Source organism: Triticum aestivum, chromosome 1B, assembly GCF_018294505.1.
Source record: "Triticum aestivum cultivar Chinese Spring chromosome 1B, IWGSC CS RefSeq v2.1, whole genome shotgun sequence".
Taxonomy (NCBI): domain Eukaryota; kingdom Viridiplantae; phylum Streptophyta; class Magnoliopsida; order Poales; family Poaceae; genus Triticum; species Triticum aestivum.
The window spans coordinates 106,919,295-106,946,922 of NC_057795.1; the positions used below are offsets into that span (position 1 = coordinate 106,919,295).

Sequence of the window (27,628 nt, forward strand, 5' to 3'; positions counted from 1 at the left end):
ATCCCTTGCAATCACGAGAACCTAGCAATGAGATTTTGTCCTTCCACTTCAATCATAAAAACATGGTAATAAGATTTTTTTTTTTTAGAGAGCACAACTACATGACCACTTGCGGGTTGCGGCATTGCCTACCTCCACAACAGCTCTCACATCGTTTCACTAGTTCTCTTGCTCCATCCATTCTCAGACGATCAGACCCATAAACAGTAGTACTTGGCCATCCAAACCATAGCCGACTCTCCTCAGAAATGCAACGAGTAGAAGAGAAGCGGTGATCTTCAAGCCTTCAGACACAAATGATGGCAAAAAGGTTTTTCGGACCATGCATCCTGAACTGTCTACCTCCACTACGCTGTCCTGCTCTACACTGCTGCCATTGTTCACCGACACCAGCAAAACTGTATGTATGTCTTACAAGAGAACCTGCTTTGGATGCGTTGGCCGAACTATGCACAAGGTACGGTGTTCATATGTACTGTGCCTTATACCGCCTTGTTTGGAATGCTTTAGACCTTTTGTGCTGCTAGGAAAATTTATGACGTATTAGGCATCATGTTAATTCCTCGAATTAAATACCGCTCATATTCTGCAACTTCAGAAAACCGAGGATGCCAAAGGCTTTCAATTGTGAATATCTCAGCCGTTACTGAGGCATGACAATGCCAAGCTGGAACTACAAAAATGATGGACCCTTCTACTGCACGTGTTCTCATTGATCCAGTGAGCTCTGCAAGGCACGAAGATAATACCATTAGAAAACCGAAGTATCTCAATCTAAGAATGCCATTCTGGCTAAAGCTTAACAAGGTTGCCATTCCTATCAACCATCGAAAATTTCCATAGAAAATTTCCTCCTACACTTTCTTTTTTAGTTAAGACACCCAAAGGGCATCTTATATCTGATAAGTATCAAGGCAAACAGTACTTAGTACTACAATGGAAAAACAAGAAGACAAAATGACCAGAAAAAGTTAAAACTACATCAAAAACCATATAGGTCGTCTTCTTCCTTTGACTTTACACCGCCAGCTGGAGCTGATATTTTTCACTGAACCAGCAGTAAGAAACGCCCTCACCATACCCTCACAGACCTTTTGCTGACGCCGGATCGGATGTCGTCGAGGTAGACTGGTAGAGGGACACTGGAGAAACCTTATTCCAATGCGCCAGCGCCATCACCTCCTCGCAGATGCCACGAGGGAACCAAAACTTAAGGGGAACATGGACCTACTAGAACCAAGAAAAACGGAAGGGACGGGTCACCACTCCTCTGGCCGCTAACGAGGCTGCCGTACGAGAGAGAGAGGATGACCGACGAGACCTTGGGTGGCGGCCAGGGTTTGGAAGAAAATGTAAGTCCTTTCTTTAGTGTAAATGTGCTCATCTTTTACTATTTACTTTTAGGATGACTCAAAAGTGGAAAAGGTTATGCGGCAGCTGGAGATGGTGGCCTCCCCCGTGTTTCCGGCGAGGCCTGCTGGCAATGCGATGCTGCAGCATAGAGAGCATGGGCGTCCGGGGCGCTATGTACGCCGGCGCCGGCATGTCCAAGAAGATTGCTTCACTAGTTCTGGCTGGGTCCTGCCATCCACCTGCCGGCTCCTAGGCACACACGGGTGGCAGGTACGTTGGCCCGGACAGCACTAGAGATGTGGTCTTCTTCGGAGGCGCCTGGCAATGGCTGTGACGCGGTCTTGAGGCCCTAAGTCTAGCTACCTCGGCATTCATGATAGGAGGCTGGACAAGGCAAGACCTTTCGTCGTTGCGGTCTGTAGTTGGTGGCACCTCACCTGCTCGTTTGGTGAGGACAGTGGTGTGTATGTGTGTGTCCCTCCTCCTGGGAGGTTGTACCTGTACTGTTGTTCTCTTCCTGTTCAATGCAATGAAACGCAAAATGTTTTGCGTTTTCCTAAAAAAGAAGTGGAAAAGGTTAAGTGCTTCCAGAAAGCCAAAGCCTTCAGAATCATATCCAGTAATTTTGTTCTGGTTCAATTCATCTAAAGATGTTAGTTTCCAAAAAAATCATCTAAAGATGTTTGATGCGGAGACCTTGTTCACATACATACACAGGTCCATACACGAATCCTAGAAGTATACCATACTAAGTTAAAATTGAGGAGCATGTCTCTTATATTGTTGTGAAGGAAAACTGGGTTCTGTGCTCACATTTCTAGGATGTCATTTTCATTGGAATAATCTCGCACATCCTGGGAACTCTGGTTTCCTTAAAACAGACTAAGATAAACCGACTTAGCATTTAGGTGTGCAATTTCCACGAACAACAACACAACATACACATTTTAATGTTGCAAAGTACTCCCTCCGTCCCACAATATAATATGCTTTTGCAAGCTCTGTTAACTTGTAAAACCGTCCTATATTGTGGCACGGAGGGAGTAGATCACAGGTCATTGGCAACTACTTACCAGGCCAAGAGCTTCTGCAGCGGTTTTGACACCAGTAGTACATGCGCTCCTGTATAGAGAGAGAAGGTGAACCCTCTCTGCAACTTCCAAATTCTTTTTAAGTCCACCAGCGACCATTTCCATTTCTGCCTGCAAGAGACAAAAAAAAAGAGCTTGCAAGATCATGTTTTTTCTCACCAATAGGAGGATATATACGCAATAACATTGAACAATGCCCAAAGAATATCCCCTAGGTTTTTTAAGTTTAAGTTATTTGCATGCATAGCCATATAGTGAGACAACTCAGGTAGTCTAAGCCAAATATTACCGATGGAAATAGCAGCATGCCACAGTATTATGTAACTAGTACATGAAACCTAGTCTTCGTTGCTACAGACATGCAATCACCTAGTATTCACACTACAGCCAGCCCCCAAGTGGGATAAACCATGGAAAACCATAGCAACCCAACTCATCTTTCTTCCCTCAGCTCAAAAGTTTAACTTGGTCTAAGAGTTTTATACAGTTGTCTCCCTTGGATTCACACGCTGTGAAAACGTAAATAAATCATATAGGACAACATATGGCCGTATGCACTTGCACAACACACTGTTGGACAAGGGAATCACAAGTTTGCAACTCTTGAGAAACTAAAGGATGAAAATGGATCACAAAAGAAAACAGTAACACTGAGAAAGAAATTGCCAAGCTCAAAAACAAAATACATACAGAATTTTCTTCTGGGGGGAATACACGATGAATTCTACAGATCTTTACAAGCTCATCTAATGCCTCCGCTCGTTTTCCCTGAATCTCTAGAGCCTGCGGACAATGACATATAGAATCAACATGATCGATACATATGCAAGATCATAAACAAGTCTAAAATCCTAAAAGTATACATACCCAGCATTGCAAGAAACACGCACGAGTGCGAGCAGCAACTGATGCACAAACAAGTGTGGCAGCACGGAACTTGTCCAACCCAATATTCATAGAAAGACCAGCAAGAAAATCTCTTGGATTCTCTCCATTGATTTGTGCTGTCCCCATGTCTTCTGCTGTTCTTTAGTAAGAATAAAATATCAGGAACATGCGTATCAAATAAGCAATAAAATTAAAATAATTACAACAGTTTTTTACAGTAGATAGTTGCCATGAAGAGCTGAATGTGACGTGAAATACACAAAAAATGTTGTCCTGCAACAGAACACACCTGCTGCAATCGTCCAGAACAAAGCCTGTTGTTGCCCTATAGAAAGAATCGCGTGCATTTTCTGTGTCAAATGAGACCTTTACTCCTGATATCTTGCATAACTGCCTTAGCTGCATTAAAAAACAAGGAATAATTAAGGAACAGCAAGATGGCATGTTTGACAAACTGTAAATATTCCAACAATATTTCTGGTGCTCCGAAGATTGGGAGATTTATTCAACACAAAGTAAATCTTAAATCATTACATAATGATATTTCCAATAAGATATCTAAGAATCATGCCTATAAAGGACATTACTAGAATAATTAGGCTAATTTATGTAAACAAATAAATGTGGTGACCAACACACGTGCCGTCAAGTCCTAAACCCATACAAGGAAGCAGGCTTGTGATGAATTTGTAATCAATATTACTCCAGTCGCATACAGATTGCTTTTAGTTCACAGTTAATGATCCTGGCTTCAAAATCAAAATTACATTGGGGAATAAAATATCAGAATTACAATTCTATGTGTAAGGTGCCCCAAGAAAATATTATTTTATACAATTATGTGACTATATGCCAGGCTGCAGCTCCTGGCTTCTAGCTTCTGGGAACAAGCTGGAGCCGGTGAGTACAACTCTCCAAGTTCCACCAATGCTTAAGCCAGAGCCAGAAAAGCTTAATGTGCATTATTTATAAGCTAGAACAAGCAACCTCTGGCCAGCTGCACGTCTCCTTACTTCTACCAAAACAGTAAAACTAGATTGTTCCATAGCTAGCTTTTCAGAGCTCAAATTTTGAAGCCTGAGCTCGGCCAAACAGAGACCAAGATCTAGCAAGAGGTAGATGTTAACAAAACAATCCAATAGGAATGGTTAAATCCATAGGGATATTGCAGTATTAAACAGTAAGAACGTAATCTACAGGACCATGTCGTTCTATCAGATTGCGAATTTGCGCTATCTCTCTGAATGTCGACCTACTTCCATGAAAAAAAAATCATAACTGCCTGCTACAGAAGGCTACAGAGCAAGAAGAGCATGCCAGCAATTCTCAAATTCAAGGAAAGGAGGTGATACAAATTTGCAAAAATAAATCATGATGTTAAAGGTACAAAGACTAACTTGAACTGCATCATCGTATCTGTAATCCCTCCCTGCAACCCTATTGTCAACGATTGCTGAAACATGGAAAGATTTAAGGTTTTGATAAATGAAGCAGCATGGAAGTTCTCACGAGTATGATAAGATGGCCTACATTACCTGCCAATGAAAAAGGGTAACACCATTAGACTATTAGTTATCTAGTACTCCCTCCGTCCCAAAATTCTTGTCTTGAATTCGTCTACATACGGATGTATCTATTCACATTTTAGTGAATAGATACATCCGTATGTAGACGAATTCAAGACAAGAATTTTGGGACGGAGGGAGTACTTTGCATCACCTCCTGTTATGTGAAGGAAAGTGGCAACAATAATAAGAGGTAATTTGATCTTCCATGAGCAACCTAGACCTCAAGGATCCGTATTTGGAGTTTGGACTACCACAATGAAGACATACAAGTTACATGTGCTAATCAATATCAAGAAACTAAGACTGAGGCCAGACACCATTCAAATGTTTGGGTTTAATTTGTAAAGGATGTTACTCCTCTTTTTGGGATACTATGCTACTGGGTCAAACCAAAATTCAGACAAATCTCACACATGGCAGTGATAGTAGAAAAAGATCTGCATCTATCTAGACTCAAAAACAAAAGTTGGTTTTGCCTATTAGTGAAAGAAATGCTCAGAACAAATAAAACAGTCTACTAGCACAGTTCTACTATTGTTTGTCAGGCATTCAAAATGATAATACACTTCTACTATTTCTGAGTTCGGACAAGAATAAATGAACCTAGAAAGTTCATATTATCCTACTTTCTGATTGATATGCTTATTCTATATGCAATCTGATTACATGCAACATTCCTATTGACTTCATATGTTTGAACTAGAAACAGAACAAGATAGTTTCAGATATATACAGGCATTCACCTCGGACCAATCTATTGGCCAATATCGCCCACTTCTCCGCTTCTTGGCCCAGTTCCACCAACTCGGCTTCTATCTCAGGCCACCACTCCGGGAGCCTTCCCTGTGGTTCCTTCCTCTTGACCTTCCTTGCGGGCTCCTTGACGTGGCTGACCGGAGGCAGCACAGGAGACGATACAGCCACCACCACCTCCTTCCCACCCATGCTCCGGTCCCTCTTCGTTACCACAGCTGCGCCTTCCGGTCGTTCCCACCAGCCCCGCCCCCATAGCTGGCGCCAAGCCCGCAAGGCCAGCCCCAGCGACGCCCAGGCTGCGGCGGAGAGAGCGAGGGACCAGAGAAGGGCGAATGCGGCGAAGCGCAGCGACGAGCGGCGGAAGGTCAGGACCAAGCGGTCCCCGCCGACGACGCGGACGCAGGAGCGGAGGTCGCTGTAGGCCTCGTCGGCCTCCGCGGCGAGGCGCTGGAAGCGCAGCTCCGCGCGGCGGCGGAGGCGCCAGAGCTCCCCCTCGAGGCCGCCGAAGTCGTCTTCGGGGGCGGGGGCGAGGGCCGGGGCCGGGGCGGCGGCCTTGCTGCCGGAGCGGAAGGGGCTAGGGTTTTTGCTGCGGAAGCGCCGCGCGAAGGCCAGGGCTGTGACCGTTCGGCGGCTGCCGGGTGAGTGGTGTTGGAGGAGAGACGGGAACGACGTCGAGGTGGCCGCTGTTATCGCCGGCGGGGCGGCGGCGGTGGCTAAGGCCATCGCATCAGGATTCAGGCTGTGTTAGATGAGGGGTTTGGAGGGCGTCTGCGGTTGGATGGAGATGATTACCCGAACCCGCAGCTGTAGGGAGGCAACTCAAAACGCGAATCATCAAATTGAGCTCAAACCTCAAATGTTCGGACCAGGCGACCGGACAATTTAGGCAAACCTGACCCTGTGGGTCGGCTCAACATTGCAAGGCCTGGATTGACTATAAAAATAATGGAATTCAATTTTTTAACACGGTATAAACGCACTGAGGCACTATAACAAGTATCTCGGACTCCCTGCAATGGTGGGTGCAGACAGAAGTGACTGTTTTAAACACTTCTATGAGAGAATTAAACAGAGGCTAATTGGATGGATGGAGAAACAATTGTCAACAGAAGGTAAAGAAATTCTGTTAAAAGCAGTAGCCCAAGCTATCTCTGTCTTTGCTATGTCAGTCTTTTCCCTACCAAAAGGAATTTGCAAAGAGATTATTGATATTATTGCACAGTTCTGGTGGGGAGATGATGAAGAAAACAGAAAGATGCATTGGTTTTCACCGTGGAAACTTTGTTATCCCAAGAGTGAAGGAGGTATGGGATTCAGGGATCTATACCGCTTCAACCATGCTATGCTAGCTAAACAATCTTGGAGATTAATCACGGTCCCAAATTCGCTATGTGCGAGAGTTCCGAAAGTGAAATATTACCCTAATACTAGTCTCCTTGAAGCTACTTTGAAGAATGGATCATCATTTACGTGGCAAAGTATAATGAAAGGGCTTGAGGTGTACAAACGTGGATACATTTGGCGGATTGGTACAGGTGAGAATATTCATATTTGGTCTGATCCATGGATTCCGTCTAGTCCGGATAGGAGAATTATTAGACCGAGAGGACACACCTTAATAACAATGGTCAATGAACTCATTGACCCAAATAATGGGATGTGGGACGAAGAGCTCTTAAGGCAATGTTTCAACCCAGTGGATGTTCACAGGATATTACAGATACAACTACACTACCAAGCCTTTGATGATTACATTGCATGGCACCCGGATAGGAGAGGATTCTTTTCAGTTCGAAGCGCTTACCATGTGCAGTGGTCACATATTTTTGGAGGCCATGCAAATAGGTCTCTTCAGCCGGGAAGCTCCACAGGGCCATTAGTATGGAGATCAATTTGGAAGCTACAGATCCCACGTAAAGTCCAAATTTTCTGTTGGCGGATACTATATGGAATCATCCCCTTAAGATCGATACTCACTAACAGGCACGTCAGATCGGATGGGGCATCTCCAGTCTGCCATCAAGGAGCGGAAGACATAACCCATCTTCTATTTCTGTGTACTAATGCTAAGGAGATGTGGAAGCGATTGGGGTTGACAGAAATCATTGCAGCTGTAGTACAGATTGACCGAGCAGGTTCGGCTATACTTGAACACTTCTTGTTAAGTCCAGACAGAGTGATCCCGATTTGCCCAAGCCTTGATACTAAACAAGTAATAGCAATTGGATGCTGGTATTTACGGTGGGTTCGCCGGACAATTACTGTCGGTGTCAAAACCGGCGGATCTCGGGTAGGGGGTCCCGAACTGTGCGTCTAGGCGGATGGTAACAAGAGACAAGGGACACGATGTTTTACCCAGGTTCGGGCCCTCTTGATGGAGGTAAAACCCTACGTCCTGCTTGATTAATATTGATGATGTGGGTATTACAAGAGTAGATCTACCACGAGATCAAGGAGGCTAAAACCCTAGAAGCTAGCCTATGGTATGATTGTTGTTCGTCCTATGGATTAAAACCATCCGGTTTATATAGACACCGGAGAGGGCTAGGGTTACACAGAGTCAGTTACAATGGTAGGAGATCTACATATCTGTATCGCCAAGCTTGCCTTCCACGCCAAGGAAAGTCCCATCTGGACACGGGACGAAGTCTTCAATCTTGTATCTTCATAGTCTTGGAGTCCGGCCGATGATGATAGTTCGGCTATCCGGACACCCCTAGTCCAGGACTCCCTCAGTAGCCCCCGAACCAGGCTTCAATGACGACGAGTCCGGCGCGCATATTGTCTTCGGCCTTGCAAGGCGGGTTCTCCTTTAAATCCCATGTGCCTGCTGAATAGTGTCCGGCTTCCTTATAAATGTTGCGCTCCTTGGCTTCCACGTCTAATAATGGCCCTCTTCCACGTGTCGTACGAATGCGAAAAGCTAGGGTATTTTTGCGTTTTACCCCCTAGCCGCGCGAATGAGCTGCCTATAAGAGAGGCGAGGATCTAGATCCAAATCACACCATCCTCCTTCCGCAAGTACTCATCGAAGCGCCTCTGACAAAAATCCATTCCATCATGGATAGTTGACGCGGCTCCTCCTCTCGCGCTCCCAGCCCTCAGCCAGGAGATTGGAGGAGATGTTCAGTTCCGCATAGCGAGCTAGTGACGCTCCAAGCAGAGGGATATCTTCCCCCGGCCTTCATGGTTCCGGTTCGAGCCGGACTGGCCACCTACAAGGGTGGAAAGCAGGCGGAGAGCGTCCCCAATCCCTCCAGAGGAGAGCGGGTATGCTTCGTCCCTTATCTAATAAGGGGACTCGGATTTCCCATACATCCGTTTCTCCGGGGGCTCCTGGAGTTCTATGGACTCCAGCTTCACCACCTTACACCTGCCTCCATTTTGCACATCGCGGGCTTTGTAGCTCTTTGCGAGCTGTTCTTGGGCATCAAGCCCCATTTTGCGCTGTGGAAGAGATTGTTTTGCCTCGTACCCCGTTCTCACGAGGGGTCGATATATCAAGTGGGCGGAGCCGAAATATGGCGCATCGCCGGGACCGGATATCTATCCGGAACCCCGAAGAAGGCGTCCGAAGACTGGCCTTCGGAATGGTTTTATATGGAAGACGCCCCTCTGCCGGATCCAGTTCGGATCGGCCTCCCGGAGTTCAGCAACGCTCCCTTGAAGAAACGCCTGAGTTGGCGCCCGCGGAGCCCTCAACGGGAAGATGATGGGAGCGTCCAATATCTGATGGGCCGGATAAGGTTACTGGCCCACTCCGGATTGACCATGATTGGAGTCATGGCCACGTGCATTATGCGAGGGGTGCAGCCGCTCCAATATAGGGGCCACCCCATGTGGGATTTCAACGGGGAGGATGACGCCACCCGTCATGGCCGCAAGGGGCCGGGATCGGCCGCCGATCTGGTGAAGATCCTGTCCGGCTTGTACAAGGGGGAGAAGGAGGACTTCCTCCGCACGAGTCCATTGAATGGATTCTCCATGAATAACCCTCGGAGCTGGGTAAGCGGACGTTTATCTATCCGATCCATATTCCCAAAGTCAAGTGTCTCACTTTGTGATTTTGACGCAGGAGCTGCGCCGGGACGTGGAGGGCATACAAAGCCTGACTCCACAGCCCGAGGATCCGGGACGATCCCTTGATCCGGCCTCCGAAGAGGATCCGGACATAAAGGTGGAGCTGATTGACGGGGTGTTCCACCAACTTAGCATGGACAATGCTCTAGTCGCCATTACGGCTGACTACCCCGGTTTATCTCCGGCTTCCCAGGTGACTACGACCGGAGTCCTGACACCATTACTTGGTCCATGCTTATTTATGACCACCGTGTACCAATGGTGCTCCGCAGGAGGCGCCTTTAAGGCGGGAAGCCGAACCCGCGGCGGCTGACCAACAAGGGTCAGTTCGGCCCAGCAGGCGGAAGAGGAGTGCGGCGCGAATCGAAACATCGCCGCAACGGTACGGCGCACCGCCGTTTTTAAGGGAAAGATTCCTAGGAGGTATATTAACGCTCATGATTTTTCCAGGAGAAAGAGCGCTCGCCGGACAGTGTCCGGAGAGGTTGCCAATCAAGCCTCCGCCAGCCATGCTCCAACGCGTGGTCCGGAAGGGGAGGCGAACACAAGGCATGAGCCGGATGCTCCTCCAACGGAGGATGCCGACAGGCTGTCCGCCACCAGGTCTGAGGTGGAGAGCGCCATGAATCACAGGCGCCGCCGGACGGTTCTTCGTGACGCGTGTTTCTCTCCGGAGGCACTGAATGCCTTTAATGCGGGAGACGCGCACCTCCGTGCCGCTCGAGATGGTCTAACCAGAGCCACGGAGCAGTATGTGAAAGACATACGGGTGAGGAATTTTAATAGTTATATATGCCAGTAGCCCCCGAGACTTAAAATAGTTAGAATAACTGATTTAAGGATCATTTGTTATGCAGGATCTTACGGAGAAGAATACCTGTCTGTCCCAGGAGCTTCAAGAGTGCAAGGCCCAACTTGAGGCCGCGCTAGCCGCCGCAGGGGGAGCCACAGAGACCCCCTCTGGTAATACATACTTCGAAAAGATAAGTAGTTTATGAAGTGCGGCGTGTGCGTAAGTCTGACAATAATATTGCAGAGGGTGCCGGACTGGAACCGGACAAGCAACATCTGCTGCGCCAGCTGAAGGCCGGCGAGAAGGTGCTTATGAGGGTGCAGCAGTAGAGGAACAAACTCCAAGATGCCAACACCCAGCTGGGCGAAGAACTAAAAGATGTTCGGGTCCAGCTGTCTGACTCCGTAAAGGAGAATCGGCGGCTTCGTCGCGGCATTTACAGTAAGTGCTTGAGCAAACTCTTTTGAAAAGAAGAGTTCGGCGAGGAAGTCGATTGACAGAAATGTGTCTGTAGGTGTGCTCACGGGTCGTCCGGCGGAGGAAATGCCTGGTTCCACGGGTGACCTTCTTTCCGAGCTGCTGCAACTGCACGAACGTATTCGACAGGCGATGAGCAGCATCGTTCAGGCCTTATGGCCGTCCATCTCCCTACCCGAGGGTCTTGGAGGGCTTGCTGAGAAGCTTCAGGGAGTACGGCAGCGCTTCCGTCTGTGGAAGATATCGGCCTGCCGTCAAGGCGCCAGAGAGGCCTGGGCCATGGTGAAGACGCGGTACACGAAGGCTGATCCAAACCACATGGCCGAGGTCGGACCTGTGGGGCCCGATGGGAAGGAGATCCCTGTGAGCTTAATGTACGGCCAAGTAGAGTTGGCCGCGAAATATTCCCAACGGGACTATAAACTAGACAGCCTGGTAGATGGGATTGAAGAGGAGTTCAATCAGTCAATTTGACGATGTAATTTTAAAATGACATGTAAAATGCCTTCTAGCCGGATTGTAGATCGTTTGTCTTTGCGGACCTTTTCGCTTCAACCTCGGGACCCAACAGTCCGGAGTGTGTCCGAATACCCTAACGGTTATATAAAAACCGGGGCATGCATGGAGACCAGGCGTAGGGGTCATTAGTGCTTTATCAGACAAGTGCCCAACTAGTTATGTTATATTACATGGTTAGTAAGAAACATCTTCCAGGGAGAATAGTTCCGTTAGGGGTTCCTTTCCCTGGGAGGCATGCCCTAAGGTGCATGTCCGTACTGCGAAGAGAGCAGAAAAAGCATCTGGGGGCAGATAAATAAATAAGTAATAAATCATCTTTCAAGTCACCGACCGAATATTCCCTTAAGAACGCTAGCTTTCGGCTTCACCCAGTCTGAGGTACACATCCGGCTGACCCGGCAGTAACAATCGCAGAGGTGCTCCCTTTACCTCCTAGCCGAACAATCGGGAACGTAGGGGTAAGCACAGGAGCCAGGCAAGCCACCTTGGCCGAAACTTAAGTCATATCGATGCATATAATGGTGAATAAAAGGTACATGCGGAAGTATGACACATGTGTTGGGCATGAAGCCCGTATAAATAAGCTTCTGTTAAAGAAGCCCCCAGGTATAATGAGTGCGAGTAGCACATCAAGTGTGTGCGAACAATGCGCAGATCAGCCCTCAAAGGCTTTTACTAAAAAGGGGGAAGAAGGAGGGGAGAAAAAGACAGCGGAAATATAAAAGGTGGACGGAGGAAGGAGACGAACTCTGAGTCCAGCGCTAGGCGTAGAATCTTCGGAGACGGGCTGCGTTCCATGGGTTCGGCTCGAGTCGGTTGTCAGATGCGTTACGTAGACGGTATGCTCCGCCGATCAGGACTTGGTCGATGATGAAGGGACCTTCCCATTTGGGCTTAAGTTTGTCCTTTTTCTTGTCCGGCAGGCGTAGAACTAGTTCACCAACATTGTAAGTTTTGGCCCGTACTTCTCTGCTTTGATATCTTCGAGCCTGCTGCTGATAGAATGTGGAACGAGCTTTTGCCACGTCCCGCTCCTCCTCTAAGGCGTCCAAACTGTCCTGCCGATCCAACTCGGCTTCTCTTTCTTTGTACATGCGTACGCGAGGTGAGTCATGAATTATATAGCAGGGCAAAACTGCCTCTGCGCCGTACACCATAAAAAATGGTGTGAATCCGGTAGTGCGGTTCGGCGTGGTCCGTAGCCCCCAGAGTACGGAGTCGAGCTCCTCTACCCAGTGTCAAAACCGGCGGATCTCGGGTAGGGGGTCCCGAACTGTGCGTCTAGGCGGATGGTAACAGGAGACAAGGGACACGATGTTTTACCCAGGTTCGGGCCCTCTTGATGGAGGTAAAACCCTACGTCCTGCTTGATTAATATTGATGATGTGGGTATTACAAGAGTAGATCTACCACGAGATCAAGGAGGCTAAAACCCTAGAAGCTAGCCTATGGTATGATTGTTGTTCGTCCTATGGACTAAAACCATCCGGTTTATATAGACACCGGAGAGGGCTAGGGTTACACAGAGTCGGTTACAATGGTAGGAGATCTACATATCCATATCGCCAAGCTTGCCCTCCACGCCAAGGAAAGTCCCATCCGGACACGGGACGAAGTCTTCAATCTTATATCTTCATAGTCATGGAGTCCGGCCGATGATGATAGTTCGGCTATCCGGACACCCCCTAGTCCAGGACTCCCTCAATTACCCATAATGAATCATGCCCCCCTCCAAGCAGATGGCCCCTTTCAGTGCTAGGCATTGGAAGCAATCACCAGAGCACTTGTCCTAAGACATGCCAGTCTACAGAGAGCACATGGATTAAACCTAATATCAATTTTGTTAAAGTAAATGTTGACGCTGCCTATTTTGAAGATGAAGGAGTGGGAGCTACTGGTGCAATACTAAGAGATGAAAAGGGAGGCTTTATTGCGGCCCAGTGTCAGTATATTGACTATGCAGCGAATGCCACCACGACAGAGGCGATGGCAATGTGTGATGGCATCACTTGGGCAAATTCTTTGGGGTTTAATAGGGTAGAGGCGGAATCTGACTTGCAAATTGTGATTGATTTTTGCACCGGGCAATTGAGATGGTGGGATGAGGCTTCGCCGATTTTTGCAGAGTGCGTGGATGTTGCATCAATGATTGGGAAGGTCAATTATAAACATTGCTTTCGTTTGGCGAATAAAGCGGCACATGTGAAAGTGCACTAACAACATATAGCTCATTGAGCTAATGCTATTTCAAGATAAATATGTCAGGAAAGCTCAATGATTGGCATGGCATGGATGAGAAAAGTGGATCCCTCAAAATGCTAAGGACAAAAGGATTGGCTCAAGGTCAAAGCACAAGACTATACATTTTCCATTTTAGTGATCCAAGATCACATTGAGTCCATAGGAAAATCCAATACTATCAAGATGGGATGAGGTGTTGCTTAATGAGCCTCTTGCTTGAAGTGCTTAGTGATATGCTCCAAAACCCTAGACTACTTTCTCACATTCACATATGCCCCAAACCAAAAGTCAAACTCGACCCCACCAAAACTGTCTATCCGGCGCCACCGAGTTCTGTTGTCATAGCCACTGCCACAAACCCTAATCAAATCGGTCTCACCGATAGGGATCTCGATCTCATCGAGATGGGATTGTAATCTCTCTTTTTCCCTTCGTAACGTTTCGGTCAAACCGAGATGAGCATTAGTCCCACCGAGATTGCAATGCAAACTCTCTGTTTCCCCTTCGTAACGTTTTGGTCCAACCGAGATGAGCGAATCAGTCCCACCGAGTTTGCCTGACCAACTCTCTGTTTGTCTATTACCAAAATCGGTCTCACCGAGTTTGTGTAATCGGACTCACCGAGATTACGTTATGCCCTAACCCTAATGACATCGGTCCCACCGAGTTGATCATGTCAGTCCCACCGAAAATACTAACGGTCACATTATGAACTAAATCGGTCTAACCGAGTTTCGGGATTTAGTCCCACCAAGTTTGGTAAGTTGTGTGTAACGATTAGATTTTGTGTGGAGGCCATATATACCCCTCCACCCACTCTTCATTCATGGAGGGAGCCATCAGAACATGCCTACACTTCCAACATACATTTTCTGAGAGAGAACCACCTACACTTGTGTTGAGGTCAAGATATCCCATTCCTATCACATAAATCTTGATCTCTAGCCTTCCCCAAGTTGCTTTCCACTCAAATCTTCTTTCCACCAAATCCAAATCCTGTGAGAGAGAGAGTTGAGTGTTGGGGAGACTATCAGTTGAAGCAGAAGAGCAAGGAGTTCATCATCAACACACCATTTGTTACTTCTTGGAGAGTGGTGTCTCCTAGATTGGCTAGGTGTCACTTGGGAGCCTCCGACAAGAATGTGGAGTTGAACCAAGGAGTTTGTAAGGGCAAGGAGATCGCCTACTTCGTGAAGATCTACCCTAGTGAGGCAAGTCCTTCGTGGGCGACGGCCATGGTGGGATAGACAAGGTTGCTTCTTCGTGGACCCTTCGTGGGTGGAGCCCTCCGTGGACTCGGGCAGCCGTTACCCTTCGTGGCTTGAAGTCTCCATCAACATGGATGTACGATAGCACCACCTATCGGAACCACGACAAAAACATCTGTGTCTTCAATTGCGTTTGCCTCCTCAAACTCGTCCCCTTTACCTTCATATGCAATTGTTTTACATTCCGCTACTATACTCTTAGAATTGCATGTGTAGGTTGATTGCTTGACTTGTGCTAAGTTGCTAAAATCTGCCAAGAACTAAAATTGGGAAAAGGCTAAATTTTTATTTGGTCAAGTAGTCTAATCACCCACCCTCTAGACATACTTTCGATCCTACAAGTGGTATCAGAGCTTTGGTCTCCATTTGCTTTGATTTCCATAGCTTTTGGTGGTCATAGCCTTGGTTTCACAACCTATGAGAGTATGGCGTCTAGCGAGGGAAATTACCACCGTAGAGGTCCTTACTTTGATGGTACTAATTTTGCTAGTTGGAAGCATAAGATGAAAATGCATATTCTTGGACATAACCCCGCCGTTTGGGATATTGTGTGTATTGGCTTGCAAGGTGAATTCTTTGATGGGAGAGAACCGAACCGTGAAGCTACCGCTGAAGAGTTGAAGATGCTGCAATACAATGCTCAAGCTTGTGATATCTTCTTCAACGGATTGTGCCCCGAAGAATTCAACAAAATCAGCCGTCTTAAGAATGCAAAGGAAATTTGGGTTACTTTGATTGATATGCATGAAGGTACCGACTCCGTCAAGGAATACAAATTGGATGTGCTTCAAAGTCAACTTGACAAGTTCAAAATGAAGGATAGTGAAGGTGTCGCTGAGATGTACTCTAGGCTTGCTCTCATCACAAATGAGATTGCCGGCTTAGGAAGTGAAGAGATGACCGACAAATTCATCATCAAGAAGATCCTAAGAGCCTTGGATGGAAAATATGATACTGTGTGCACATTGATCCAAATGATGCCCAATTAGAAAGATCTCAAGCCAACAGAAGTAAAATGAAGAATTGTTGCTCATGAGATGTCACTCAAGGATAAGGAAGAGCTCCACAACAAGTCAAGTGGTGCTTACAAAGCCTCATGTGAAGCTCCCACATCATCAAGTGAGAAACAAACCTTCAATGAAGAACTGAGCCTAATGGTGAAGAACTTCAACAAGTTCTACAAGAGTAGAAGCAAGGAAAGAAGTTCCAAGTCAAGGTCCTACAATGACAAAAGATCTTCTAGTCGTGAGCGCAATTGCTACAATTGTGGAAGACCCAGACACTATTCCAATGAGTGTACGGCTCCCTACAAAAGAAGATTCTCCGAAAAGAAGGAGTAGAAGAGAAGAATCACCATCAAGAGAAAGAAGGAGTAGAGATGATCGTTATGAATGAAGAACATCATGGAGAAGCAAGGATTCGGAAAGGAAGGACAAGTCATCAAGGAGCTACACAAAACGAAGACATCAAGCTCATGTTGGTGAATGGGTATCCGGCTCCGACTCCGACAATCACTCCGAGAGAAGCTATTACTATGACTCCAAATATACTCACGATGAAGGTGTTGCCGGTCTAGCACTTGTGTCAACCAACTCCTACGACATATTTGACTCACCAAATGAAGGAATTGGAAGAAGCTTCATGGCTAAAGGCCCAAAGGTATCACACCCCGAGTATGTTGATTTCAATAGTGATGAAGATGACTTGTTAGGTGATGATGATTTACTTGTTGACAACTCTAGTGATGAATACTATGATGAAATGTCAAATAATCATGCTAATCAAGATAAAACGAATGACAATGATAAGGAGAAGATTGAGCGCCTAACTAAAGAACTAAACACTCTTAAGTTGGCTCATGAAACCATCTTAGAAGATCATTGAGAACTTTTAAAGACTCATGAGAAGTTACGCTTTGAAAATGTCAACCTTCAGCAAGAGCATGAGTTTTTAAAGGCCATCAATGATGATCCTCGCAAGAAAAGTTCTTCTTACATTGCTAAGTGTTTACTCTTATCTACTTACATGCCACAAGTCAAGTCTAGTAACAAGAACAAGAAATATTCCTCTTCTAGTAGTAACAATAATCATGCTAAATCCAATGTTGTTGCTTCTAGTAGTTCTCTTGATTCCACTAATGATTCTCTTAGCCAAGTTACACTTGAGCAAGAAAATAGCTTATTGAAGGGAATTATAGAGAAAGGTGTTTACAAGAGCCTTACAGGAAGTAAGCAATTCGAGGAAATTGTACGCAAGCAAGGAAGGCACTGGAAGAATCAAGGTGTTGGTTTTGAACGAAAGTTCAATGCTAATGGAGTTGAGTTGGAAGAAGATCAATACCCCAAGACGAAGTTTGTTCCTCAACAAGAGAAGTATGATCCTACTTCTTTCAAAGGGACACAAGCTCAAGATGATCTTCCACCATAAGACCACAAGCAAAAAGGCAAGGACAAGCTTCAAGAGGAGATTGATGCATTTGAAGAAGCTCCTAAGGCCTTGGTCAAGTGGGTTCCCAAGACTACATCAAGTTCTACTTCATCAAGTACAACTACAACTCCAAGGATTCCCGTCAAGATGATGTGGATCCCAAAGAAGAAGAACTAGAGAGTTCTTGAGGGTGACTCCGCCAACATACTTCACTCATATCATTTTGGCAAGGGCAAGTGCAATCAACTTCCACATCTTAAACTAGTTCATGGAGTCACAAACCCTCTTGTTGGTAAGACAAGGGACAAGGTAACCTAATGCTTTCATGGACATCATCTTGTGTATGCATCACTCTATGTCTATGGATATCCTTGTTTGTTCCTTGTGGGACTAACCCGTGTGGGTACTGAAAGTGCAACTCACTCCAATGGATTGCTCCAAATGATCTACATCAACATTGAGCATCCACATCTTCAACACCTACATGAAGTCACCATTGACAAAACCCAAGGTTAGTTGTTCCCTCTTAGGGGGGATCTCACATCTAGGGGGAGCTTTACTCTAAGAATTGAGCTAAAGCAACTCTAATGGTGTGAACACAACAATGCTTTATGTAAAAGTGGTAACCTCACTTGTGCTTAAACGATGAGTATGACCTATGATCAAATGTCCTCATTTGACTCCTAAGTCAATATACTCATATATAGATGACCTAGTCATCGCCAATTGTTTGATAGATGCTAGAATTGTTTGTGCATGCTTTGCCACATATTTCATTTGCCATTTTGTTGTGTGAGCATGTTGGTTGCATATTTTACTCATTCGAGGACATCCACTTGTTGTTTTGATTGTTTGGTTTCTTTCCTTTTGCCAAGTGGATGGACAAGAATGCCTAAGAACCTTCTCTAGCTATCTATGCTTTTCTCATCTCAAACTCTATTCATGCTACATCACAAAGTTTGATCAAGTCAGATTCGAACCACTCTGTGTGAGGAGCACTCGGAGTCCCCAATTCGTCATAGACTTAAACTTCCAAAACCTCTTTGTGCGTTTCGGTCTGACCGATTCACCCTTTTGGGTCATACCGAGATCACTAAGTTGATCTAGGTTTTCAACCTCGGTGCAACCGATTAGAACTTTTCGGTCACACCGAGTTGTTCCACTCGGTCACACCGATAGGGTCAGTCTATATATACCCACGAGTCAAATTTTGGAAAATTTTCCAAAACCCTTCGCCCGCGCACAGCCTGCTCTACCTCTTCAGGTCTCCGGATTGTCCTGTTCGCCGCCAGCGACCTCCCGCCGCTGGTCTCCGCCACCGCCAATGGCGTTCTGCCCTACTGTTGCCGCTGTAGCAAGTTCACTACCACATTAGGGTATGAACTCGAAACTTTGTGCTATTCTTTAACTCCAATTCCTAGCACATTGCTTTGCCATGATTCTTGCCATGTCTGAAATCATTCTATCCAGCGAAAGCACTCTGTAGATTAGATTTGATTTGAAAATTTAGGGTTAGGTTTCCGCCGAATTCATCTTGGACCGACCGAGTTGTAGAAATTGGTCTCACCGATTTGGCTTAGGCCATTGCACATGTGATTTTCGGTCTGACCGAGAATTGCAAATCGGTGTGACCGAGATCGATTCTTTGTGAAACCCTAGCAGTCTCGGTGCCACCAAACTATGACTCGGTCTGACCGAGTTCACTAGTTTAGGTTCCAAAAGCTGCTTCGGTATCACCGAGTTTATAAATCAATAGCTCCGAAATTCTTTATGTGGAAAACTAAAACTAAGTTTTTGACTCAATTGTTTTGCAAAAACCTCTGTGCTTTGTGATGCTCATCCACTCCACCTCATCTATATCTATTCACATGGTCTGATGTCAGTGAGTTTGCAAAATGTCTGATCAAAGTGATAGCCAGAACAAGTCAGAGGAGCAAGCTCAGATGAGTGAGGGCACTAGTCCCTCAAGCAGTTATGATGAGGGTAGCAGGAGCACACCCAGCAATTTGCCAAAAGCAGCCACCAGGACAAGGAAGAAGAAAACCTCATATTCTGAAGATGAGGACTATATTGCTGTTGAGGATGAGGCCACTTCAAAGAAGAAGGTGCTGAAAAAGGAGTATGGCATAGCTGCTACCACAAAGCCAGGAATGAAAACAAAGGTTCCAGCAAGAAGAGTTCCTATGTCAAAGGCCAGAGCATCCACTCAAGAGACTTTGGGATCTGAACCCAAAAAGGCTGCTGCAGAAGGAAAGAAGAAGGAAAGAAAGAGAGGGAGATGGTGCAAGAAAGTTGACCCAATGGCAGAATTTGAGAAGCACTCTTCTAATGAGGAAGAAGAAGAGGAAGAGGATGCTGCACCAGCACCCAAATCTCAAAAGCTCATGGGAGATGCAATCAAGTCAGGGGCTGCTCCATCTAAGCCCAAAGCTACTCCCAAGGCTGCTACTCCAGCACCAAAGCCTAAACCCAAGAGGAACAACAGAAGTATACCTGCATTAGAGAAGAACAAGGCCCCAGTGCCTGAAGCTGTTGAAGAAGATGATGATTCACTTGTTTTGAGGAAGTTGAAGCCCAAGATTCCTGACCATAATGATGCTCATCCAGTAGCTGAAGACATGCACATCAGAAAGGATGCTGGACTGAGATTGTGGAGACAGTCAGATCCATATGCTGTGAGGAGAAGGATAGCAGTTGACTACAGATTCCACACAAAGGAGCAACAACAATTTTATGCGACAATTTTGCTTGACAAGAAGCCCATTGTATGTGACATGAGATGGATCAACTGGGAGTACATCAAGAAGAATGAAGCTCACTATCCAGGAGTATATGATAGCTTCAAATCATGTGGAGTTGATGACTTTGTTGCCCAGAAGCTCACCAAGTGGAATGATGAGCTCATCATGCAGTTTTACTCCACAACTCACTTCTACCCAGATGGGAAGATCATATGGATGTCTGAAGGTACTAGGTACCAATCCAGAGTTGAAGAATGGGCTGAGTTGATCAATGCTCCAAAAGAAAGGGAAGATGACTTAGATGTATATGCTGAGAAGAAGAAAGACCACAACACTATGGCTCACTGTCGGTGTCAAAACCGGTGGATCTCAGGCAGGGGGTCCTGAACTGTGCGTCTAAGGCTAATGGTAACAGGAGGCAGGGGACACGATGTTTTACCCAGGTTCGGGCCCTCTCGATGGAGGTAATACCCTACTTCCTGCTTGGTTGATCTTGATGATATGAGTATTACAAGAGTTGATCTACCACGAGATCGTAGAGGCTAAACCCTAGAAGCTAGCCTATGATTATGATTGTTCGTCCTCCTACGGACTAAACCCTCCGGTTTATATAGACACCATAAGGGCTAGGGTTACACAGAGTCGGTTATAGAGAAGGAGATCTACATATCTGAGTCGCCAAGCTTGCCTTCCATGCAAAGGAGAATCCCATCCAGACACGGGACGGAGTCTTCAATCTTGTATCTTCATAGTCCAATAGTCCGGCCAAAGTATATAGTTCGACTATCCGGATACCCCCTAATCCAGGACTCCCTCAGTAGCCCCTGAACCAGGCTTCAATGATGATGAGTCCGGCGCACAGATTGTCTTCGGCATTGCAAGGCGGGTTCCTCCTCCGAATACTCCATAGAAGACTGTGAACACCAGAATAGTGTCCAGCTCTGCAAAACAATTTCCACATACCTCTGTAGAAAGAATGATACTCAACAAATCTAATCTGCTAACAGCTCTTTATGAAATTACGCCACGGTCCAGTCATTATTCAAACCGTTTCTCACAACCTTCCGTTGCACATATCACGAGGCAGTTTTATCGGCACGCCTTGTCGAAGCAGAGATCATGTCCCCTCATTACGGGACCCTCATCAATACGGGTGTGGGTAACCCAGCCGTGCAATCAATCGTGGCGTTTGGAAAATAAGCGAATTCACCGGGCAAGTGGGGAGGTGCAAGATCTTTGCTGCCTTTATAAGGGGATAAGAATTCCCTTTTCCACCCACGCCCTCTTCTTCCTCCGCTCATTCATTCTCTTTCGCTCGAGCCCTAGCACCCATGCTTTCATCTTCTCCGCCCAGAAAGTCTTCCCGAAAATGTCCGGATCCGAAGCAGGAGGCAAGTGGATGGACTCTACCGTCCGGGAGAAGGATATCAAAAGGCTTCGGGGGGCCGGGTATCTGGCCAAGAGGATTGGCCACCGCCTCCCGACGGCAGGACAGATCATCCCCACTCCGGAGCCCCAAGAGAGGGTGGTATTCCTCCCTCATTTTGTCCGCGGGCTAGGGTTTCCCCTTCACCCATTTGTTCGCGGCATCATGTATTATTATGGGATTGATTTTCACGATCTATCCCCAAATTCCTTCCTCAACATCTTGACATTCATCGTCGTGTGTGAGGCCTTTCTCCACATCCCGCCACAGTTTGGTTTATGGCTGAAGGTGTTTAGCGTGAAGCCCAAGGTAGTGAGCAGCGAGCAAACCGAGTGCGGAGGAGCCATGGTGAGTAGAATGCCCAATGTTACATGGCCAACAGGTACTTTCAATGATTCCGTCAAGGAGTGGCAGCAGTAGTGGTTTTACATCACTGAGCCACGCGGCAAGGATTGGGCCGCTGCTCCGGACTTCAGATCCGGAGCCCCCTTGCGCCTCACGTCCTGGCCCAAGAAGGGCCTGGACTGGGCTTCGTCTGACGAACTATCAACGCTCTAGACGCGCATTCAAGATATGGAGGATAAGAGCATCAAGCTCGTAAATGTAGTCCAGGTGATGTTGATTCGCCGGATTCTACCTTGCCAACACTGGGCTTGCAATTTATGGGAGTTCGACCCGGCTAAGCACCAGACCCTGCTAGAGCTCTTCAGCTCTTCGCATGAGGGCATTTGGAAGGTGCTTTTCAAGTCCGGTAAATCGTGGCCGGACTCCGTCAAGGACCGCGGGTACCAACTGTCCCGCCCTGCAAGTTCGGTTAGCAGTCGTATGTTGTGTTGGCATATCCTTAGCAAAATGCCTAATATATTTCCCACAACTTTCCTAGGGCTGGACGAAGAAGGCGGGGCGGATCTACTGCCCGGCTCCGCTGCCACAAGAATCGGCCGGCCCACTTCTGACAAAGATGCTGGTCCCGGTGCCTTACAAGGCGCCGAAGAAGAAGACCGAAGAAGAGGTCAAGAAGACCAGGGGCGGCCTCCGTCGCCGTGGGGCCTCAGACACGAAATCCTAAGACTCCAACGCCCATCGTTCCTCCGAAGAGGACTAGGAGGAGGTGGAGGAAGATGAATCCCCCCGGGGGGGGGGGGAAGAAAAGGACGAACTCGACATCCTTGGAGGCCGAGTCACCCAAGAGGGGAAAAATTCCCCTTCCAGAGGAGTCTACTGCCGCCGCCGATAGCAGCCCGGAGTGGGATCCCAGGGCCCAACCCATGGTGAACTCGTGAGTATAAATTCTTAACACGGTTATGCATCCAGACTCGTCGTGGCATAATATTTTTATCTAAGCCATACTTTTTACAGTCCTGCGAGGTCCCGTGCCAAACAATCCTCGTCGGAGGATTCGTTGGGTTTGGATGCTATGGAGAGTGGAACACCCCCAAAGGCCCCCTCCCCCAGTCATGCGAGTGACATCGAGGTCTCGTCCCAGAAGGACCCAGGCCACAAAGGAGGGGGGAAGATCGCAAAGGCGACACCCGAAGGCCAAACTTCGGGATCCGGACACACAGAAGAGAAGATTCCCACGGACACTAACAATGGGTGTCATCTTAAATTCATCCCCCAGCCGGACACTATCCCGGAGGCCAATAAGGCTCCGGAATCGGGCGGGCGGCCTCCGTTGGCTGGAGGGGGCATGCCTATTCCATCGGCGACCTTTGTCCAACTAGAGGAGCCAGATGCTTTATTGGCGGCGCTGAAGGGCGCCTCCATCGTTGATGAACACCGTGCCCTTATGGGTATGGTGATTGAGAAGATTCAGTCTGCTGAGAGCGGACTGAATGAATCCTGTGTCAGCCTTATAAGAGGCTTTGAGGTATGGAAGAGTGTCATAGTATAGATAGTAGCCCCTGATACACTGTTCGGTGAAAAAGGAGAACCGGATAGAGGATCAAATATTATGTTCGCAGGAGACTCACTTGATGACATTTATCACTTTGTTTAATAAGCATGCGTCTGTAGCGACTGCCTCATGCTGTCGAAGTGTCCGGACTGAGGCACAGTCTGGAGCGGGCCGAAGGAGAACTTGGCCAAGTGAGGAAACAGCTAGAGGATAACCAAGGTATTCAGAAATCTTGTTTATTTAGCACTAATCAATAAGTGTGCATGATGAAAATATTTTTGGAATATGCTCTAGGGACGTCTGCCAAAATTGAGGTTCTAAAAAAGGCTGTGGCCGAAGCCGAGAAGAAGGCAGCCGCACAACATGCTCTTTGTGAGAAGCACGAGGCCAAAGTTATTGAGGCTGAGCAAGAGCTTCAAGAGGCCGTGAAGAAAATCAAGACCTTGGAGCAGAGTTTATTAGGGAAAGAATCCGAACTCTCCCAGGTTCGCCAAGCTGCAAGTGATGCCCGGGGGGAAATCCAGGAAGCGAAGAAGATTGCGGCTGGTAAGGGGTTTTTTCCTGCACAAAGCATTTATTTAATAGGGAAGGAATCAAGTTTTGATAATTCGAATTTTGATTCCTCCAGGGGTGTTTGCGGAGCTGCTGCGTGACATATCTGATGCTGCCCAATTTTACCGTGCCGAAGAAAGGAATACTGCGGATAAGCTCTTCTGGACGCAGTACCTGGCGTCGAATTATCCGGTGCCTTTCTCCGATCAACTGAAGCAGTTGACCGAACTAGCCATGAAGGACGTAATTATCCGGTTGTGGCCTGCCGAACCTATTCCAAGCAATTACTTCGGGCTCATGAAGCGGCTTGTCAGTGCCTGCCCTCGACTCAAGGTCATCAAGCAATCAGTCTGTATAGAGGGTGCGCGAATGGCCTTCGCCCGTGCAAAAGTGCATTGGGGGAAGATGGATGCGGAAAAGCTGATGACCGAGGGGCCGCCGGAGGGGAAGGAGCACCGCGCGCCCGAAATGTATTATGAAGGTGTCTTGAAAGGGGCCCGCCTTGCGGTGGAGCAATGCACCAAGGACATTATATTTCCATGAAATACGGTCATGTTTGTCTGTTGTAATGTTTGAACAAGGTCATTTTTATTATTTATGCCTGTCATTTTATAGTTGTTCCTCTTATGTGGCCGTTTTATATATTAATACTGTGAGTTGGCCAGTCGTCGGCTTCCGCCCCCATGCAGTGAATACGGGGGTGTTCGGGATAAACTTAAGCACTCTTTATCCTAGTTTTGGGTCTTCGAAGGAGGTGTTCAGCACAGCGAACCAGGCAATCAGACTATAGGGCTTTATCACTCTCACTTAGCCATAGGAAAAAGTATGGTAGGCGCAGCCCCTGGTGTTCGGAAAACCATCCCGGGGGCTCTATAAGCGCCTGATCGGAAGAAGATCGATCCTTCGCACGCTGCATTGGTTATAGCATTATGCAGCAAAAAAAATCCTTAAAGATTTGATAACCTCTCGAATAGCTGACCAGCTCTCGCCACATCATGATAGTCATTTTTCGACTTTCTCTACTAAGGTGCTCGTCCGGAAGAACCGGGACACAATCACAGTAGTTCTCCTAGCGCTGCCTTAGCCGATATAGCGGAATGTAAGGTACCAAAACATAGGAGCCGGGCAAACCCAACTATTGACCCAAGACATGATTCAGAGTTGATGCATATAATGCTATAAGTTCGGGGTGCCGAACTGTCGTGACGGTGTTCGGACTTTTGTGCCGTAATATGGGTATGATGAAGCCCCTGGCATACTAAGGCAAATCGCGATAAGCAGCTGCCTTCCCACAAAAGGGTTTTGATAGGAAATAACAGCAGACTAGCATCATATAAACTCACATGGTGTATTTGAGTAATACGTCTAAGCATATGAGTACATGTAATGTGATAAAAAGAAATATGATTGTAGAACCTGCTAAGACCAGGCGGGAGGAGGTTGTATGCGGATTTGAAGTGTATTCGGATTTTCAAAAGGGGGAGTATCTGTCGATTCCCTTACGCGCCCGCACTGCTTCCACGTCATCCATCCTAGCCCGTACAAAGGTGAACCTACAAGAAAAATGCAAGAAATAGCCTTTCGCCATGAAACAGTTGAGCCGCAGTATGTGGCTTGTCTTTTAGGTTTTGCCGGAGTGTTTTTAGTTAAACTCCGGACGCGCTGGTCTATCCCGTCGCACAGTAGTTCGGACTCCTTCTATAGAGTCCGTGAGCTTGGCCGTCGACTTAAGGTTTGATTGGAGGTGCCATTTGTTGCTCTTGCTATGAAAGTTGTGGTAGATTCTTCGGCAGCGAGGAGTTCGGCCCTGCCTGTAACCGTGATGACGCCGCGTGGACCGGGCATCTTGAGTTTATTGTAGGCATAATGTGGCACCGTGTTGAACCGAGCAAATGTGGTTCGTCCGAGCAAGGCCTGATAGTTACTGTGAAGGGGGACGATGTCGAAGAGTAACTCTTCGGTACGGCGACCGTTCGAGGATCTGAAGATCACTTCCAATGTGATTGAGCCCGTACAACATGCCTCTACACCTGGTATGACACCTTTAAAGGTGGTTTTTGTGGGTTTGATCCTCGAGGGATTGATGCCCATTTTGCGCACTGTATCCTGATAGAGCAGGTTTAGGCTGCTGCCATCGTCCATGAGGACTTGTGTGAGGTGGAATCTGTCGATGATGTGGTCGAGGACCAATGCGGTTGAATCGCCATGACGGATACTGGTAGGATGGTCCCTTCGATCGAAGGTGATCGGACAAGAGGACCATAGGTTGAGTTTTGGGGCAATTGGCTTTATTGCATGGGCGTCCCTTGATTCACGCTCCTGCTTGGGGATATAGGTTGTGTGTATCATATTCACCGTTTTCACCTGGGGAGGGAATTTCTTCTGTCCTCCTGTTTTCGATGTTCAGGGCTCCTTGTCGTCGTCGTTGCTTTGAGACCCCTTCCCCTTGTTTTTGACACTTGACCTGCCGGCTTGTCTGAAGACCTAGCATTCTCTGTTGGTATGATTGGCTGGTGTTCCTAGGGTGCCATGGATTTGGTACGGACGGTCGAGTATGCGATCCAAACTGGACGGGCCTGAATTGTTTTTGTTGAATGGCCTTTTCTGCTGACTGGACTTGGAGCCACTGAATCCGGCATTGACTATCGTGTATTCGGCGTTATCGTAGTTTTTGCAATGCTTATATTTGTTGCGCCGTGGTTTGTCGTTGTTATGCCTGGCTTTTGATGTGCCAGGGTTGCTTGCTATGTTGTTGCTACGAGCCAACCAGCTATCCTCGCCCGCACAGAAGCGGGTCATGAGTGTTGTGAGGGCTGCCATGGACTTTGGCTTTTCTTGGCCGAGATGTCGGGCAAGCCACTCGTCACGAATGTTATGCTTAAAGGCTGCTAGGGCTTCGGCATCCGGACAGTCGACAATTTGGTTCTTTTTAGTCAGGAACCGTGTCCAAAATTTCCTGGCTGACTCTTCGGGCTATTGTGTTATGTGACTTAGGTCATCAGCATCCGGTGGTCACACATAAGTGCCCTGAAAGTTGTCAAGGAATGCGTCTGCCAGGTTCTCCCAACCCCCGATGGAGTTTGCCGGCAAGCTATTCAGCCAATGCCGAGCTGGTCCCTTGAGTTTTAGCGGGAGGTACTTGATGGCGTGTAGATTGTCTCCGCGGGCCATATGAATATGGAGGAAGAAATCTTCTATCCATACCGCAGGGTCTGTAGTACTATCGTATGATTCAGTGTTTACAGGTTTAAACCCTTCTGGGAATTCATGACCCATTACTTCGTCAGTGAAGCATAGGGGGTGTGCGGCGCCTCTATGCCGGGCTACGTCACGACGCAGTTTGAATGAGACTGGTCTGTTGTATTCGGCCCGGCCAGATTTTCATTTAGTGTATCCAGCGTGACGGTCATCGTCGTGCATTGTGGCGCGCCCCTGTGATCCGCAGATCGATCTTGACTGTCCTGCTTTGTTTTCCAATACATCTTGCAGGTCCTTCGTGTGCCCCCCTGCCTGTGTGTTTTTGCTTGTTTGGCGACGGGGTGCGGTCTGGA

General features: G+C 47.3%; 1 protein-coding gene across 3 annotated transcripts; it reads right to left on the reverse strand.

The window, feature by feature from the left end:
* Positions 1–541: 541 nt before the first annotated feature.
* On the reverse strand, positions 542–6,503 carry LOC123110680 (uncharacterized). Of its 3 annotated transcripts, none has more exons than XR_006453555.1 (7): positions 5,644–6,503; positions 4,730–4,785; positions 3,622–3,731; positions 3,312–3,466; positions 3,135–3,227; positions 2,427–2,555; positions 542–727 (listed from the first exon to the last, which is right to left on the reverse strand). XR_006453555.1 is itself a non-coding variant. In XM_044531266.1 (7 exons), the coding sequence occupies exons 1-7, from the start codon at positions 6,377–6,379 to the stop codon at positions 710–712; spliced, it is 1,302 nt and encodes a 433-aa protein (XP_044387201.1). In that variant the 5' UTR covers positions 6,380–6,495; the 3' UTR covers positions 542–709. The 3 variants fall into 3 exon arrangements, 2 of the variants coding, with proteins under 2 accessions (XP_044387201.1, XP_044387210.1); XM_044531266.1 differs by having other exon boundaries at positions 3,312–3,471; positions 5,644–6,495; XM_044531275.1 differs by lacking the exon at positions 542–727 and having other exon boundaries at positions 2,409–2,555; positions 3,312–3,471; positions 5,644–6,497.
* Positions 6,504–27,628: the final 21,125 nt, after the last annotated feature.

Coding starts and splice junctions, on each gene's coding strand:
- LOC123110680 (XM_044531266.1), bottom strand. CDS start 6,379: ATGGCCTTAGCCACCGCCGCCGCCCCGCCGGCGATAACAGCGGCCACC. Junction 3,732..4,729: donor GATACGATGATGCAGTTCAA/GTTAGTCTTTGT, acceptor TTTTTAATGCAG/CTAAGGCAGTTATGCAAGAT. Junction 3,472..3,621: donor GTTCTGGACGATTGCAGCAG/GTGTGTTCTGTT, acceptor TTCTTACTAAAG/AACAGCAGAAGACATGGGGA.